Raw genomic sequence first — 19395 nt, 5'->3', positions numbered from 1 at the left:
CTTCCTCTTATTACGATTTGTTTCACATTTTTTCCTTTTCTTTTTTTTTCCTCTGAAAAAATTGTAAATAAAATTTCTTCTTTTTTTGTATATACAGCATTCACCTCTTTTATCTGTGTGTGTGTGTTTTTAACTCTCCTGTGTCACGCTCTCATTTGTTATCACTTGCGGTACTTTTTATTTTGTTATCATTTACCGATCTCTCTCGCCTTATTTCTCTTCTCCTCGCGTGTAATTTGTTGTAAATTTTGTTCATTTTTTAATCGCGCTCCTAAAACTCAAAACGTTCGATTTTTCCAAAAACTTTTCCAGCTTTCCCTTTTCCTAGCTCGCCGAAAGTGAGAATTTTGTTGTGTCCTTTTCCGCTGCTCGCGCGCTCGCTCGACCGACCGTGTGAATTTATCCTCTCTGTGTGTGTTTGTTTAATTTTGTATATTTTGCATATGTTGCTATATCTCAGACACATACCTAAACGTTGCTTTTTGTTGTCTCTTCTAAATGTTTTTTTTTTTTTTTTGTTATCTGTTCTAACGCTAAGTGGTTTTGTTTGTTTTTGTTTTTAGTATTCTTATGTTTCTCTCTACTCTGCACTTTTTATTTTATTTGCATGTTTTTTTTGTCTTACACATGATTTTGTGTGATTTTGTTTTATCTGTTTTCACCTTATGTACATTTACTATAACATCTTTTACAACAAAATAGTTTCGATTTTCTTCTTTTTTGTTTTGTTTCTTGTCTAAAATAAAACCGCCGGCACGCGAACGCGTGCGCGTGTGTGTGTTTTGTTTGCGTGGTTTTTGTTTCATCATCGTACTGCTGCCTCTAGCTTTAATAATCAATAAAGTGCTCTCTCTCTATTTGCTTGCTCTGTTTTGTTTTGATTACACGGGCTAATCGTAAAAAACAACGAAAAAGGAAAAACAAGAAAAACAATTCACATTAAAAATCAATAAGGTTATGCTTTTTTTGTTGCTGTTTTGTTACTCTTTGTTTTGCTTTTTCGTGTGTTGTTATTTTTTTTTCAAACTTGTCAGAATTTATATTTTTACTGCCGTTAAATATTATGCTTTTTTATATGTTATTATGTTTCCTGAATTTGCTCTTTTTTCTTTTCATTATTCTCCTATTTGGTGATGAATTTTGAACCCTTAAGAGATAGCGTATGTGTGTGTTTGTTTTAATGTGAGTGAATGCTTGCTTTTGTTTCGTGAATGAATAGTGTGTTTGTAACTTTTTTATCTTCTCTTTTTTTTCGCCGCACTTTTCTACACGTGTGTATTTCAGGTGTATTTTTTGTAAATGTTTGTGTGTGAGAAGAACTCCGCTTAAAAGTGGTACGTTTTTTTTTGTTTCGTTTGTATTTTAAAGGTGCCTTGAACGAGAAATTTTCTCTGTGATTGACGGTGTGTGAGTGAAAACCTAAGATTGTGTTCGAACAAACAATAAGAAATGCTATTGTAGTGTGGTGAAAACGTTACGTTTTTTTTCTCCTGTTTCTGCTGCTGTTAGTTGTGGTTTGTCTGCTGTATATATGTTGTTTTAAACTGTTCCGGTTTGAAATCAAAAGCAATAAAAATTCTTCTTCCAAAGGTGATCTCTTTCGGGCACGAAATTGTTCGCATTTTTTCGCGCCGGTTGTAAAATTGGTTCCCTTTTCGAGTGTGCGATAAAAGAGCTGCTAAAATGACTAGAAAGTAGTAATTAAAGTCTTTCAAAAGTCGCGCTGCGGCCATATTCGGGCCCGTTTCAACCTTGGCGCTTAGCGTCATCTCAGTGAGGGCGTTCTTGTGCTTCGATGAAAACTTAAATTTAAACGCGGCGAAAACGGGTGATCCACACCCGCTTTTGTTTTATCATTTTCGAGGGATAAATTTGGGACCGGAACCACGCGAAATATTACAAACCTAAAAGTATGGCTAAAATGACGACGTCGACGACGGTGTAGACTAAATTTGAGATCATGAAACCGCAGGGACCAGCCCTCCAAAATTTAGTGGTGCTTTCGTTGCTAAAACCCAAAACTTATCACCGGAGATTTTTCGGACAGGAAGACAAGAACGCCCACCAACCGACTCACAGCGGGACCAAAGCCGAAACGCGCGGAATATAAAAGCCGTTAAAATCCCATACATATATGCGTTGGCCGCCCAGAAGATGTCGCTGAAAACTAAAGAGTTGCACTTGAAACGAAAGAATTCAAACTCAAAAATCTGACTGATTGAAAGAAATAGTGTCCATTTTGTCCTGCTGCTGCTGCTTCAGAAAAAGGCAAAGCTCGGAACGTTCCGGCCCTGCCTTCCCTGTTTGATTCTGCTATTGCTGGGTGAGTTTGGGTTGAATGTGAGCGCTACGCGCACATTATGGTTTTGTATTATTTTTTTCTGGTTTTTTTCTATGTTTTCAATCTATTTATCTCTGCATCTGCTCTGCTTGTAGTTGTGTTGTGGTGTGTTATTTTGTGACACGGTGGTTTCTATATACTCTGCTTATTGTTTGTTATTGTTTTATGGTTTGTGTTGCTGTGTGTGCTTAATATGGAGACTAAGAAAAACAAAACCTCTTAAATATCTGTATCTGCGTGTGGTGTGTTTGTGGAAAAAGGAAAAATGCTTCTCTGACAAACGAATGATCAAACGAACGAACGGAAAAACTTCAAATGCTAAATACTACATCATCTCGTGTGTGTACTAATGTACACAATATTGTTGTTTCGACCAATCATCTCTCCGTCTGCGTTCAACAAAGGATGTGTTTGTGTGGATTTTATGTACTCTCTGTTTCAGCTTACATTTACATATTATGATCTCTGCGTGTGTGTTTGTTAGTATCAGAAGAAGAATCTTTCCTGACTATTTTATCTGTGTTTGTATTTCTGTATGTTTTAAATAAGTATAGTTTGTAGCTTGTTTGAACTGTTTGAACAGTCCATCTGTGTTATATATTCTATTGCGTAGTATGCTTGCGTGTGGGTAAAACTGGTTACTATTGTTTTTATTAGATGCTATGGAACTATTGTTAAGTTTATGGTTAAATAAGATGAGCAAGGCGCGACCTTTTGTCGATCTTTTAATTGGAACTACCAATGTAATCAACAAAAGCTCACCTCTTTGCTCGCAACTCATTGAAGAGACTCTCTGTATGTGTGTGTGTGTGAGTGGGAAAATGTGATTGTTTGTATGTGTGTGAAAGCCCTTTTGAAGCTTCTTGTGAGCATCCTGCTTGGGCTAACATTCTTGGTCTAAAAAAGCATTGAGCTTCCCCAACACGGACGTAGGAATCGTACACCAAAAGCAGGACGCACGCCCAAGAAACCTCACTCCAAAGGGCACAGCGGAAAATCATAAAATATTCAAGACAAAACTCAACCAATCTTCCTGCTTGTTACTCACCTTATCGAAGTGACATTACTCTCTCACCACTCTCACTTTGTTACATTACAAAAAACACACAAGACATAGAAAAATAATTGTTGTTCTGTAGTTTAGTTTTGTTCTGTTTATATCTGCTGGGTTGCGTTGCTGCTGTTGTGGAAAGGTTCATCTTATCAGGGGTTGCGCTTTCGATGCGCGCTCGTTCTGTTTACCTATTGTTTGTTATGCTTGTTTGTGTGTGAAGAATCGGTGTGTTGTAGGTGAATGTGTGTGCATTAGTTGGTGACAAGTTTTTTTCCATGTCTATTTGTCTGTGTTTTTCAACGTTATGGCGGCAGCAAATATGGCGACATTTTATACTTCTCTCAGAGTGTTTGTGTGTTTGTATCATGAATGGGCGTGATTTGAACGGCGTAGAAGATGAAGGTTTGATGGGCTTAGATGTTAAATACGCACGATTTCTTTCTCTTTTTTGTTAATATGCTCTGTAAAACTTCTCTCGCTCTCAAGTTTGTGGTGCTCTTAGTTTCCAAACAGTTATTTGTTACATCTTTTTTTGTTTCTTTGTTGTTTCTACTATTAATAGTTACTGTTTAATAATGTTGTACTATTCATTCAGCATCGAGCACCGCGGCGAAGCGGTGCCCAACTCTGCTGTTGTTGTTGTTGTTGTTGTTGTTGTTGCATGTTTTCGCGCGCTTCTCACAGTTCAGGCTCGTGTGGAACTCTCTCGCTATTGTTCTCTTCCTCACCAGTTGGTGTGACTATCTCTCCGTGCCGAAACGTGTTTTTCTTTTCTCTGAGATTTTGACCAGCAACCTTCCTATCGCATTCCCTTATTTTCACATCCTTCCTCTTGCTTACGTTCGCGCGCGCTCTCTTTCTCTCTCTGATTAACTTGCATTTATCAACTGCGGGGTAAAATCGATTACTATTTGTTTATTTTCACCTATTTCAACAATTTGCTTATTTGCGTAAGTATTGATTTCTATGTTCATCTTGTAATAGTTTCTTTACCTAAGTGTGAGTGTGTGTGGTTTGTGTTGCGTCCGTGTCTGTGTTTGTATGTCACTGCGTTTTTTTTTGTGTTTGCGGGTTGTCTCCCTCACCGTATTCTATCACACGCGTCTGAGCGCACCTCGCTGTCTCTTTCTCTCGGCTGTTTGTCGCGTATCGAACAAAAAAGAACGCTGGAAACAGTCAGTGTTGGGGGTTGGTAGGTTGGTTCACACTGTCCGGCTTTGCTCTGGATCTCGCTCTGGTCAATAGGTTTTGTCGGTTTCTTTCACTAGATTACCAGTTAGTTTTTGTGTTTTGTGTTGGTTGTATCAACAGGTTTTTTTTATTACTTTTAGTTTTAGTGTTATTTTTTGTGTGTTCGATATTTGATATCGATATCGCTGTGTGTGTATGTGACTTTTTTTGTTATTGTTATACATTCTCTCGTGTTTGTATATATAATTGTATAGTTACATACTTGTTTTCTGGTTTTAGTACTTGCTTGTTGTCGCATACATATTACTGGTTTACGAGTAATGACGCCCTACTCTGTTATGGTTAAAAACTACTAATTGCAAATCTGTACTGTAAAACTCGCGTGCGCGCGCGTTCATCTCTCTGTGGTGGTGATCGTCGGAGGTGGCCAGGTTGTCCCGCCGCTCACAGCCGCGTCAACGTTTTCCGTCCCGAGACTGTGATTTTGGTGGCCGCCGCCGGGATGTTGCTTCAGTAAACGACCGAGTGCTCGTCCGACTGGGCGGCCGCAGTCAGGTGGTGCATCTGGATGGTGGTTCCGATGGTGGCCGCACTAGCCCGGTTCTGCAGTCCGTCCGCCACGGTTAGGGGATTAATTGTGCCAGCGTGGGTTATAATAGTAACCGGGACCGTATGGTGTTGTGGTGGCAGGGGTCCAGTTGGGCCCTGGGCCGGCTGCTGCTGCTGCTGCTGCTGTGACTGTTGGGGGTTTTCCTGGGGGACCTGCACCTGGACCGGCACCACCACCGGGGGGACCACCTGGGGCCCCGGCTGTTGGACCTGCGCCAGCGGCAGCGGCTGCTGCTGCTGCGGCTGATGTGATGTACGAGGAGAAGGCTGTGCTCGGCCCGTTGAGGGTGAGGATTGTTGTTGTGGTTGTTGCTGCTGCTGCTGCTGCTGCTGGGCCACCTGATGATGGAGGGCGAGCGCTGCCAATTGTTGGGGGTTTGGCGGTGGCAGGTGCATCGGCGGGGCCGCCCCCGATGAGATGTGGTGGTGCAGCTGGTGAGCCTGATGCTGATGGGGAAGCGTAAGATGGTGTATCTGAGATTTCTGTTCCATTTTCGGTTGAATGTGATGGTTGTGCTGCGATGGATGACTATTCGAGATGATCGAGGTGATCGTGGAGGAGGTGGCCTGCACCGGGGACGTCACCACCGGCTGAGCTACTACTACTTTGTTTTGTTTTGTTTTTTTGCATTCGAAACAATCCGATAACATTTTATGTTCATTTTTTCAAATCGATCCAAAATGTGTGTTCCGCAAATGGGCAAAAATATGCAAAATACACGGAAACGGAGAGAAAAAAGAAGGGAAGAAACAAGAGAAACAAACGATCATTTAGTTTCGTGCGCGAGTCGGGACACGAAGAACAATCGCGGCCTGGCGGCCAAGCCGCGCCGTCACAATAAAGTAGAAAACAACGACACGAAGAAGACAAAAAAAGGGCGCGCATCATCCATCATTTCGTTTTGTTCATCTATTCACATTCAACCGAATCAATGGAGGTCAGCTGGACTTCAGGTTTTGGTTTTTTGGTTAGATTAGTTGGGTTAGTTACATATGGTATATATCCAAAAGCACACTAGGTTAGCTAAAACGCGCCGGGCGTGAGTGTCTTCCAAAATTGCTTATGCATGCAGGTTGCTATTATTTATACTGTTTTGTAGAATTATATTTCTACTACTAGTTTGAGATCGACAAAGCCGCACTCAGATAATTCGAAAAAAACTAAAATAGAAACAAAACCACTTGCGCATTCTCATTCAATTGAAAAGCGTGACTCTAAAATTTGACGTTCCACTGGAAACATCAATGCAATCATCAACAAAAATGCCATAATAAAGCGGGTCGTTTTGTGCGATATGTCTACGTATCCTTCCTTCCCTGTAGATTCTATAAAGTGTGCTCCGTTCTCAGAATCTTCTCTGCGGTAAACACAACGCAGTAGGGCTGGCCGCTTAAATTATTATACAGTGGACTCTCTGGCTGTCGATCTTCTGTCCCTTCAATATCGACAACGAGAGAGTCCACTGTAATATATTTTCGGGAGTATCCGGCTGTACTGAAATTCATAATATGCCGATGCCTCTGTGCTCTCTTATGCTAACTAGATAGAAAAACCAGCATGCTTAGTACAATAGTACACAGAGGCATCGATAGTCAAAAAAATGGATAACATTAGCAAACTTTGTTCGCAAAGAGCATTTCGAAATACTTTTTCAACTTCCATGTTTTCTCAAAGTCCTCGAGAACTCAACTTTTAAGGTACTACCCAAGACGAAAATGTTGTACTTTTTTACCCCAAATTGCCACAACTCTGAATAGAATACAGTAAGAGCTTCAATAAGCTTTAACGCCGTGACGTCATATGATAGCTCGCGTCCACTGTTTACAGAGTATTCTTCGATTTTTGACGATTGCTTCGCACTGTGTCGAAATCCATGTAAACAGTGCACTTCTTTCTAACCTCCTTTTTAAAGGTCATCAAGAATTGTTTCACGTAGCTAACAAGACCTGATTGATCTCATTGTTCAAATAATATCATCAAACAGGTCAAACATTCATTTCGATATTATAGCGAAATTTGCCATTGTTCAATGGGTGAAACTCAATAAATTTTAATTTTTTTTTTTTAATAAATTAAGAAATTTAAAAAAATAATCAAGAAATTTAAAAAAATAATCAAAAAATTAAAAAAATTCAAGCAATTCACAAATTAAAACAAATTAAAAAAAAATCAAGCTTAAGAAATTTAAGTATATTTTTTTTTTTCATAAAAAAATAAGAAATTTAAAAATCATGGAATTTTAATAAATAAATCAAAAAAATTAAAAACATGAAATTTAAAAAAAAAAATGCCAAATTCAAAAAATTCCAGAAATTAAAAAAAAATCATTAATTCAAGAAAACAAGCTTAACACTGGAATGCTCAACGCATGTCCAACTTACACGGACGCCCAAGCCTCCCAAAAAAGGTGGAACGGTAACTTCAACTCGCTGGTTCTCAACCAATCGTGACGATTCTTGTTTCAAATGATTTGTAAAAATGTCTAGATGTCCTAAAATTTTGCAAAACTTGATTTGAACAAATCTGTAATTTCTGCGACCGAAAACATCGTTTCACCTTTTTTAAAACAACTGCCTCCGCGGAATTTTTGGCGAATTTTTTTATGCGCGCGAAAAAAAAGTTGGAACGATGTTTTTGATCGCTAAAATTACAGGCTTTATCAAATTAAGTTCTGCAAAGTTCTAGAATCATCTAGACATCCTAACAAATCACTGGAAGAATCATCTTGATTGGTTGAGTAATGCCCGAGAACCAGCGAGTTGAAGTTACCGTTCCAACTTTTTTGGAGCCTTAGGCGTTGGAATGTTAAGAAATTCATAAGATTCAAAAAAAAAATTAAAAAAATTAAGAAATTTAAGGAATTTGAGAAATTCACAAAATTTAAGAAATTGTAAAAATCATTCACTCGCGATAACAAATCGAACGCAACGAAAAACAGCTCTGACCGTATCCTACCGTTTGTCACTGCCACACCAATCACTACTGAATACTCTCTCTCTCTTTGCTCTCCCTCTCACTCTAGCGAATGACTCAGAGAGGCTGATTGCGCTATGTCGCTCAAAGCAGACTAGAAATAGTCAGCGATCGGCTTTGTTTTGATCATTTATGAAACTGCTTAAAATCAATCTTATCAAAAATGTTTTGCAATTTTGTAGATAACACAACCTCAAGACACATTAGACGGCAATTTTCACCATACCAAATATAAAATGACGACAAATTGTGATAGTGCAAGCCAAGTTAGCGCCTCGCTGGTATTTTGTTAGGTTCTCTCCTCTCTGAACATCGTTTGTGACTCGGGTCGACGGACGGAGTAGGCAAAGAAATTCACGAAGTATTTGTTTCGCTGAGTGAAGCGATTGGCCAAGGTGCTGGTAGCTAGCGGGTCGTGTTCGCTTGCGAATGGTAAAATATTAAATTCGAAAATTCTTGAATTTTAACATTCTTAAATTCTAAAATTTTAAAAAATATGCAGCTATAAAATTCTTATTTGTTACCTTGAAAATTATAAAAACTATAAATTACAGCAATGTATAGCATAAGCATGCGCACGCGCTACTTGCGTAACTTGCATGCAACATTGTTGGTGATGTTTTGGTAAGAGTGAAAGTAAAACTAAAAATTACAAAATTAGAAAATCAGCGCATTTGAAACACTCTAGTTCGATGAAGATTTTAATTGACATTATTATCTGAAGAGAAAGTTCAGACAGTTATGAAATGAAATCTGCAAACATTTAAAAAAAAAATCACCGATAAAATCGATCACTTGTTTGATTAAAAAACAGTTGAAGGACACTTGTTGTGAAAACGGTATGTTGAGTTTGCTACTTGGAATGTTAATTTTTGGTTAGAGAGGATTAAAAATAGCTTTTTTTCTTATTATTCTCAGTACATGTATCTGTCACTGAGCTCTGTTGTTTCAACAACTTATTTGATCATCCTAATACCAAAAATTGGTATTGATGTTGATGATGATGATTATCATCATCAACACATTTAAGTCAAATCCTTTTACTTCACGACGGATTTTTAATTCCATGCAATGGTTTAACATATTTTTTGTATTGGTTTAAAATAAGATGACAAATTGTAAATTTCTTACCAGACAAAAATTTCAACCTACAAAAGGCTATTATTCCAAATTAAGTAATTTGAATACAATTTTGCTCGGGGATATGAAATCTACTTATCCACGGAGATTTCAGTCACAGAAAAATAATAAGCATTTATATTAGACTGGATTATTTTCTTCAAACACGGATTTTTTTCCAACGACCGTATGTCTAGGGCAGGGGTGACCAAAGTATGGCCCGCGGGCCAAACGTGGCCCGCGAGGTGATATTTTGTGGCCCGCGGACCCATTTTGAATGATCATGTAAAATGGCCCGTTGACCACTTGTAAAGTGAAAACAATTAAAACAATTAAAACAATTTCACACGTTTGAAACGTGAAGTGAGTGAAACTACTAAATATCTTCAAAACTTTGATCAAACATTTTTGAAAATATTTAAAAAACGTTCAAGTTTGATTAAGATAGAATTCTGTTATAGTTGCAAGAATATAAGTTTTCTTTATTAATTTGCAAGTCATAATGACCCTTTCATAAACTGACCCCCGAACTTACATTGCACTTCCTCCGGGATTTAAACTCATCACAGATAGATAACGAATCTGATTGACTACTAACTGATTCAGGCAGACAAAATGTGGAAATCGGAGGATCAAGCTTGTTGCAAATATTTTAACAAAGCTTTCGTCGATCAACCTACCCTCCACCATTATTAAAAAATTAGCTCAAAAACCAGGAGCAAAAATATATTTTCAAAAAACTTCAAAATTTCAAAAAAATGAAATTTAAGTGCAGTCAGCTGAAATTTATTAAATATGCATTCCTTTGCATTTAGGATCATTTGAGCATGTTTGGATTTATTGAAAAACATTACATTCAGCTAAAAACTTTTTTTTAAATACCTGAAACAATAAAATCAACGATACCGATAGAAAACCGTTATATTGTGGTTTCTATTATTTTGAATTGAAATTAATTTAAATAACAAATTAAATCTTATAAATTAAAAAAATGTAATTTAATTTTTTTCAATAACCTTTTTTGTAAATTTGGCCCGCAAGCTCACTTGAGCTTCAAATTTGGCCCGGCCTCCAAAAACATTGAGCACCCCTGGTCTAGGGTTTCTGTGTTATAAATATTTTGAAAAGCATGCAAATTAAATCTATCTGTTGTTATCGCAATTTTGGAAGAACATCTCAACGCACTTTATCTTAAGATGCCATACTGGTAGTTCCTGTTTCTACTTTATTGCAACATATGGTAAAACAAAATCATTCAAACCCAAACCAAACTGCAAACATCGGTGTTAGCTTGGCAAATTCTCAATTGACAAACTAACACCTGATTGCATTGATCGGCGAAATGATATCGGGAGTCCCGATATCATTTAGTCGATCAACGTTTTCAAAACAATGCAAAACACAAAACCCACAACCAACAAAAGAAACAAACGATACCAAACCAACAACAAAAGCTTGTAACACAACCACAGAGCAAAAAAAAAAGAAGAAAGAAAAAAAACAATCGCATCAACACTCACAGTACTCCCCGGACTTGGGCTCGACCTTGATGTGGGGCAGCTTCGGCAGCACCGGGATCACCGCGTCCGGGTGGGTCTTCTTCATGTGCCGCAGCATGTTGCCCCGCTCGACGTACGACTTGCTGCACTGCGGACAGTGATGGTTCTTCTCGCCGGTGTGGGACCGCTGGTGCGACACCAGGTGGCCCTTGCAGATGAAGTCCTTCGGGCACATGTCGCACCGGAAGGGCCGCTCCATCGGTTGGCCCTTGGTGTGGCTGCGCTGGTGGAACAGCAGGTTGCCCTTGAGCGGGAACGACTTGCCGCACTCATCGCACTGGAACGGACGCTCTCCGGTATGAGACCGGCTGGAAAAAAAGGGAAGGGGGGATCGAATTAGTACTCGGATATTCATCGGAACCTTTACAAAACTGTAAGAAGAAGATATGAAAGAGAAAAGATCATTTCCCGGATCGTGACGACTACCGGAAAACTTTTTTTCCGAAATATACCGTTTCCCGAAAACTCTTTTGCCTAGCTGAATGACCATTTTGGTCTCATTTGATCTTTCTTGTGGTATCAGAAGTCCCTATTTGAATGATAAAGTTGTTACGTTTTACTTAACAAGTACTTAAAAATAAGTATGTTTGTATGCATTTGATCCTCATTCCAGCAGGCAATTTGATCCTGAAACACGTTTGAGCGCTAGGTGAACAAATCGATCATCTTTTACTCCATACCCTTTGTGGCGTAATGGGAGCAAGGGCGTCTATGCGAAGTGACCCTACACCCGATACAAATTTCCAGCGCTTGGGAAACGAAGTGGGAATCCTGTTATTCTATGGGCCGATATTTTATGCATTCAATTTCGTGCAAAAACATAACAGATTCATGTCACAGATATATTAAACAAGCCTTACCCGAAAAACTTCGTCTTTTCCTTTTTTCGTTTGTTGACGTTTTTAGCTTTTTTCCTTATTCAGCCTCCTATGATCAAAATTTGATTTTACGCAACTTTTCCCATACAATCTGCAGATTTTCCGGAATCGGTTCCAGAGTGGCCAAAGTTGGCACTTTTTGGCGTAAGAACCTTCCTTGGGCTTATACGAACCCAACGCAACAAAAAGCACCTCGATCCGACGCTCCGTATTGAACTGATTCGCGTTCGAACAAAACCGTCGAAATTTTATATATACAGCAACAATTCCCCACGAAAACAGCATGAAAAAAAACAAAAGTGCTCGGATCGGGCTCAAAATTTTTCTGGGGGTTCCTTGGCCAAAATAATTAGACCCGTATTTTTTTGTTTGGCCATTAGGGTGACCTACGCCGTGTTAGGGTGGTCTGAAAAATGGCCATTTTCGTCGATTTTCGCAAAAACCACTTTTTTCGAAAAATCATAACTCCTCGCCATTATAACCGATTTCAATTGTCTTATACGCAAGTGAAAGTTGATAAGTTGGCCTTTCAAAGAAAAATAAAAAGAAGTTTCAAAAATCTAGCCAAACTTATGAAAAGGGCGTATGAAACTTTAAAATTCCGTTTTGGCGGTGTCTGGACCAAAGAGCCTATGTCTGGAAATATTTTTATCGGATTCCCCGGACATTTTTACATATTATACAAAAAACTGGGAGGAGTTCATTAACAGGATTCCGAGATATGATTTTTTGAAAATAAAATCCGTGTTTTTGGACGCACCGCGCGCAAAAACCGGAGAATGACGAAATTGGCAAAAAATCAACTTTTTTCAGTAAAACTGCGATAACTTAAAAATTTCAGCGATGACCTATGGATGTTTGGGTACCAAAATTTTTGTAATTAAAAGACGCAACTTTTTGTACCCAGACATGTACAGGTCATTGCTGAAATTTTTAAGTTATCGCAGTTTTAGTGAAAAAAAATGATTTTTTGCCAATTTCGTCATTCTCCGGTTTTTGCGCGCGGCGCGTCAAAAAACACGGATTTTATTTTCAAAAAATCATATCTCGGAATCCTGTTAATGAACTCCTCCCATTTTTTAGTATGTTATGTAAAAATGTCCGGGGAATCCGATAAAAATATTTCCAGACATAGGCTCTTTGGTCCAGACACCGCCAAAACGGCATTTTAAAGTTTCATACGCCCTTTTCATATGTTAGGCTAGATTTTTGAAACCTCTTATTATTTTTCTTTGAAAGGCTAACTTATCACCTTTCATTTGCGTATAAGACAATTGAAATCGGTTATAATGGCGAGGAGTTATGATTTTTCGAAAATCGACGAAAATGGCCATTTTTCAGACCACCATAACACGGCGTAGGTCACCCTAATGGCCAAACAAAAAAATACGGGTCTAATTATTTTGGCCAAGGAACCCCCAGAAAAATTTTGAGCCCGATCCGAGCACTTTTGTTTTTTTTCATGCTGTTTTCGTGGGGAATTGCTGTATATATATATATATATATATATAGATTATTATATTATTAAATATCAGAAAAACATCTCAAAAGGGCCAAACATTCAATATTAGCTCATTTAAAATGTTAGTTTTGATTCCATAATTGAAAAAAAAAATCCGAAAGGAGAGCAATTCCAGCTCAAATCAGGAATATTGCTGGCACTTTTGTACCCGACCCTCTCCGATTTCAATGAAACTTTTAAGAAATGTTATCCTAGGCCTATATAAGCCATTTTTGTGTATATGGAGCCAATTGCACATGAAAATAATATTTGAGAAGGGCGTAAGTAGGTAATTAAAATATTTTTATTTCGTAATTTCAAAACGACTGTATCTCGAAGCCGTTGCATCATATCAAAAAGTGATCAAAGAAAAAATTGTAGGAAATTGGACGGGCTTACTGAAAAAAATACACTGAAAAAAAACACGCCACTTCTGTGAGATTTTCCGATTTTTAAGTCAAACTTTAAAATGTTGTCACGATTTTTGTTCGTTCAAATTTTTAGAGGAAATAGCCTAAGATGTTACAAAAAGACTAAATAAGATTACGTAAATATTAAAACGAGTCAAATTATAAAGCTTTCAAAAACAAACTTATGGGGATTTGGACGAGATTTCCGGTAAAAATATTTTTGAGACTGAAAAATCAAGTCTGTCATACAGAAATTGCCAAAAACCACCAAAAAAGTTTTTTTTTCAACATTTTTATTTTAAAACCGCTGTATCTTAACAAGAATTGGACATAGGGAAATGGTCAATATGGAGACTCTTATGCTCTTATGTAAAATTGTCTGGAGAATCGATTACCACTATCGGTTTTTGAAAATGTTGACTTTTAGACCACTTTTAAAAAAGCAGTTTTAGTTTTTTCATTTTTTCGTGAGTCTTTTTGTAACATCTTAGGCTATTTCCTCAAAAATTTTGAACGAAAAAAATTCGTGGCATTACCTTAAAATTTAACATTTAAACATAAAAATTGAAAAATCTCATAGAAGTGGCATGTATTTCTCTTTCAGCGTTTTTTTTTTTTTTTCAGGAAGCCCATCCAATTTCCTACAAATTTGTATTTGTCAATTTTTTGATATGATGCAATGGCTTCGAGATACAGTAATGTTTAAATTACAAAATACAAAAATATTTAAATAAATTACCTTTAATTTGCTGTATTTCAGAAACCAGAAGTCCAATCTTAAATGTCTCTTAGGCAATTTTATTGGAAATTTTGGAAACTTTTTGAATAAAATATTTTCAGGAATGAACAATCATGGAAACTTTTTTTAATAATCTAAAAACGAGATTTTTTCAGTTAATATTGAACTTTGAGTGGCTGCAACGGTGCAATTTTCAATTGCAATTTGAATTTTACAAAAATTGAAGGCAAAACATTTTTTTGTCTAAAATTTGTATTTTTCCAAAAAAAAAAACACAAAAAATCATAACTCGACGGCAATTTTTTTTTCTCCATGCTTCTATATGGCTAAAAAAAGTTGCCGTTGTTTGTCCTATAATATAAAAAAAAATTCAACAAAAAATAATATTTACGGATTTTAGAGAATTTAATTAAAGTGAAAAATTGCTAAAAATATTTTTCCGTGTTCCTATTTTTTCAGAACAGTTCTCAACAATACCTACAACTTCGCCGAAGACAAAAAAAAGCACCAAAAATGGTCGCAATCGGCCAATTTCGTAGAGAATTGCTCATATATTTTTGTTGAATAGTTCAAATTTAGCATTATCATTTAAAAAAAAAACATTTTTTGAATTGATTTGTCACCTAGATAAACGTTATAAATGTTAAAAAATATAAAAAAAAACAAAGGCCAGCAATCAAATTTTTGACTTCATTTGTAAACGTAAAATTAAATTTTCAATCAAAAAGTACTTCAGTAACATTTTGATAAAGTGCACCGTTTTCAAGATAGGGGCAGGGGGGGCAGAATGGCCCATGGGGGCAGAATGGGCCACCCTTGTTTTTGGGCTTTAGAATGGATTTAGACCAACCGTAAGGCAAGGGTCTTATAAAGGATGTCAAATAACATCACCATACCGAAAACGACGTTTGAATTCATTGTATTTTTCGAATTATGAGCAAAAATGTAAATTATTGACAAAACCACGCAAATGTTGTTTATTTCGAGGTTTTTAAATAAGCTTTCTGAAAAGTTGAATTGTTTGAAAATGTTTGTACAATGCTTATAATGTTACTAGATGTTACTACCAAGGTATGCAAACAACAACGGAACTTTCAAATAATTTAGAGGCTTGGTGGTGGAAGTGTTAAATTAAAATCCACTTGGGGGCAGAATGGACCACCCTTTTTCTGCCTTATAAAAACAATCAAAAGTTACGAAAATCGAGCTAATTGGATTATTTCGCTCCTGGTAGCTTCACAAATCACGTTTAATGCAACAAAAGTTGATTTTTAGTTGTTTTGATGTTTATTTGTAAAAATAATGTCTTATTACAACAAATTAACACTATTTTCAAAAATGTTTGTTTTGGTAAGTGACTATTTTTATGAAAGTGGTCTAACTTCATGGAAACTATGTTAGAAAGGTCCCTTAAGTCATTTCTTGTCTCCCTTCAACGTTGTATTAGACGAAATGGCTTGTTTTCTAAGGTGGCCCATTCTGCCCCGCAGGGTGGTCCATTCTGCCCCGCACTCTGGAAAAGTAGTCGAAAAAACTTTTATTTTAAAGTGCACCAAAAATAGTTTTAATCTAAAAATTTTCATCAACCCAGTATACAACATTGAAGGGAACATCCCAAAGCATAAGCCTACTACACTGAATTCATAAATTTGAATGTTTTTCTATGGTTTTTTGCGCATTTTACTTAGGCGGGCCATTCTGCCCCCCCTGCCCCTATGACAATTTTTTGTGAAGAAAGTCAGTTTGTCAATATTCAAAAAAAACTCAAATTTTGAAAAGAAAATTCCCGAAGTGCTGATTTTCCCTACATCTTGCTTTATTGAAATTTGTTTGTACAGACTTTGGTTGCTGGGATATCGCCATGCAATGATAAAAAAATTTTGTTTTGCGTATCTCTGTGCCTTTCAAGATGCACTTTTTTGGCCAGATTAAAGTCTTGACAACTGAAAAGAATGTACAATAGCGATATTACGCAACGACGTGCCTTCCGAGTGGCGATGCTATGGGAAAGACCAAAACGATCCCCCAACAAACTCACCTCATATGGTTAATCAGGTGCTCCTTCCTGGTAAATGTCTTGTTGCACACGTTGCAGCAATGCGGGTTGTCGCCGCTGTGCTGGCGCATGTGGTTGTTGAGGTGCTCCTTGCGCGTGAACGTCTTGTTGCAGTACTCGCATTTGTGCGGCGAATCTCCGGTGTGCAGCCTGTGTTTGTTGGGAGTAGAAATGGGTTCGAAAAAGAAAAAGGAAACGATTTTTTTCCGTTAGAAATCGTTACTGATTAACGCCCAAAGAGACACGCACTTAACAAAAAACGGGAGAGAATTTTGGAATGTCGCGCTACCAGAGAGGAATGTTTTATTTTGTTTTAATTAATCAATCAAGCAAGTGAGGAGTACAGAGTGGGATGATTACAAAACAATAAAGGTTAAAATATTCACTAAAAAGTATTGTAAATTAAACACAGCAAAAAGCCATGATATCGAGTAACAAATTTGTGGTTTTACTGAATGAGATAGAGAGAGGGAGGAGAGAAAAGCGATCGAACGTTGTATTTGTGGTAGTCAAATCGTGATGACGCGAGAGCAATAGATGGAAGAGAGAGAATTTATAGTGATGATGTTAGCACGTGCTCGCGCTCACACACAGAGAATGAAAGCCTAATGACGTCATCGTTTTAATGCAATGCAATGAGAGAGAGCGAGATCCCGTTTGAGAAAACATGAACGAGAGTAGCACGCACACACGTGAAATTTTGCTGCATGAAATAAGCTTATGCTCGAATCGTTTTGGGTGAAAATTTTGCATGTTTTAGTGTAAAAAAGCAAAAAATTCACGAATTTTGAACAATTTTAATTTTTGATAGTGATGACACAAATGGCAATAGCGAAGGACTCAAACTGATATTAATTCAATGTTAGAAAGAGAGAACAACAGTGTTTTATGGTGTGAATGTATGATCGGGGAAATTATGAACAATGCAAGTGTATTCGGGGAAAACGAGAAGAAAAAGTGACGTTTTCATTACACTGAAAAAAGAGACCCTCCTCTCACCTGATGTGATTCTTGAGGTGTTCTTTGCGGGTAAAGGACTTGTTACAGTACTCACACCGGTACGGAGACTCTCCGGTATGCAATCTGGAGAGTGGGACAGGCAACGAAAGAAAAACACGAAAATTAAGATTTGCAAACCGGACGCTTCTCAAATCTCTCTCATAAACCAATTTTAAAGTTTTCAGATTGGAAACAATTGAACCACAAATTTGCACTCGAATTTCTTCTAAATTAGTCAATTTTTTAACAATACAGTCTAGAACTAGATACAAATTTTTACATTACTAACTAAAAAGGAAAGTATAGGTTTCAACAAAACGGAAATAAAACGAAACTAAAAACATAAAAATAAAACTAAAAAACTGGGGTTTTTCGTTTTCCCTCACCTGATGTGATTGGTTAAATGCTCTTTTCGGGTGAATTTCTTCCCACAGTACGTGCACTGATAGGGAGTTTCTCCGGTGTGCAATCTGTACAGATTTTGTATTTTTTAAACATTTTTATTTTTTGCATTTTTTTTTTATTTTTCCGAGAAGGTAGTGCAGGCGAAAGGGGAGAGAAAACGAGAAAAAGTTGAAAACGAAATGAAAACCAAAAAAATTATAATCATAATAAACGGTAACAAATTACAATTTACAGCAGCTACTACAAAGGAAAAGGAAAGTTACTAAAACTAAAAGGAAAGGACGAGGGGAAACTTTATTTGTGGTGGCGGTATGTGTGTGTGTGTGTTCAGCTAGATTTGTGTGCGTGTTTAAATCAACCGTGCAAAAAAAACATATATTTTCTGTAAAATTACGTGAACAGCCAAGCTACAGATAAGGCCGACAAAATTACACGTTATTTGTTGTAACTTTTCATTGTTTGGGTGTAGATAACTACTTTTTTTTTAAATAATATTTTTTTTGCACAGTTGAAGTTAAACTAAATTATAAAAAAACAATGCTACAGTAAAAAAAAGAGATCAAAGGTTCCCAAAATCGTTTAATGACTATTTCAAACTAATTTGAACCGACAATTTTCTGCAATTTGATTTTCTATAAAAGTTACATGTTACAAATTTTACTTTATTCAAACAGGTGAGGAAACATCTCCCAAGGTTCTAAAGTTTCAACCACCACGTCTAAAGGTAAGGGAGGTATAGCAAATAGGACTAGCAGTAGTAGGAAATAGTACAATCAACACGTAAGAGAACGTAAAGTTGTCTTCTCACCTGACATGGTTCGTGAGGTGTTCTTTGCGAGCGAACTTCTTCGGGCAGTAGGTACAATGGTAGGGAGTCTCGCCAGTGTGTAATCTGGTTGGTAGCGGAGAAAAGAAAGAAGTAAAAGAAGAAAATCGCGCGGCAATTTTGGATTTGTTTTGGCGCGAGATTAGAAGTTTGAATTTTAATTGGGAAATTTTATTGAAGATTGATTTTTTCGAATTTTATTTTTTTTTTGCAACTGAAAGATGAATTTTGATTTCGTGGAGCGATGGTGAATGATAAGAAGTGTGTCGATGTTAGTGGGACAGACCAGTTGAAAGAGTTGGCGTGCTTGAAGGATTTCGGAGCGAGGACACTGTGACGGATGGACAAACAGGAGAAGTGACATCTAGGGGTGCAAACTGGATGATTGCGTTGAAGCTTCGTTGATGGTACGTTTCATTGAAATATTAATTCATGTTTTACTAAGTATTAAAATTAGAAAACTTGAGCACAGTAAAATATACTTGAATTTTGAAAAGTTGAAAATCAATTTACAGAAATTTATGTGCAAAAAAGTATATTTTATATAATTTGAAAATTATATTTAAAAGAAAGTGATGTAAATTTCCTCAGTTCTTCATGTAAAATTACATATTCTTTGTTTTGTTAAAATTAGGTTAAATTACTCAAAAAAGAAGAAATATTTTATTGAAAAATAGACTTTGTATTACCTAAAGAGTGGATTGTAAATTTTCATAAAAGTGTCCCCGTGGTTT

The 19395-nt window shown here is 36.9% G+C and overlaps 1 protein-coding gene across 1 annotated transcript in view; it reads right to left on the bottom strand.

Annotated features, from left to right (window-relative positions):
- Positions 1-1245: 1245 nt before the first annotated feature.
- LOC6038629 (zinc finger protein 845) overlaps positions 1246-19395 on the bottom strand; it is a 65268-nt gene continuing 47118 nt past the window's right edge. Inside the window, exons 27-32 of the mRNA XM_038250811.1 lie at positions 18644-18727; positions 17817-17900; positions 17431-17514; positions 16414-16581; positions 10809-11155; positions 1246-5800 (exon numbers count right to left, since the gene is read on the bottom strand). Of these exons, the coding sequence (XP_038106739.1) occupies positions 5097-5800; positions 10809-11155; positions 16414-16581; positions 17431-17514; positions 17817-17900; positions 18644-18727 (1471 nt within the window). The 3' untranslated portion in view covers positions 1246-5096. The remainder of the gene's footprint in view (positions 5801-10808; positions 11156-16413; positions 16582-17430; positions 17515-17816; positions 17901-18643; positions 18728-19395) is intronic.

Source organism: Culex quinquefasciatus, chromosome 2 (assembly GCF_015732765.1).
Source record: "Culex quinquefasciatus strain JHB chromosome 2, VPISU_Cqui_1.0_pri_paternal, whole genome shotgun sequence".
Taxonomy (NCBI): Eukaryota; Metazoa; Arthropoda; class Insecta; order Diptera; family Culicidae; genus Culex; species Culex quinquefasciatus.
The sequence above is the reverse complement of the archived record's forward strand: the minus strand, read 5'-3'. Positions and strand labels throughout refer to the sequence as shown.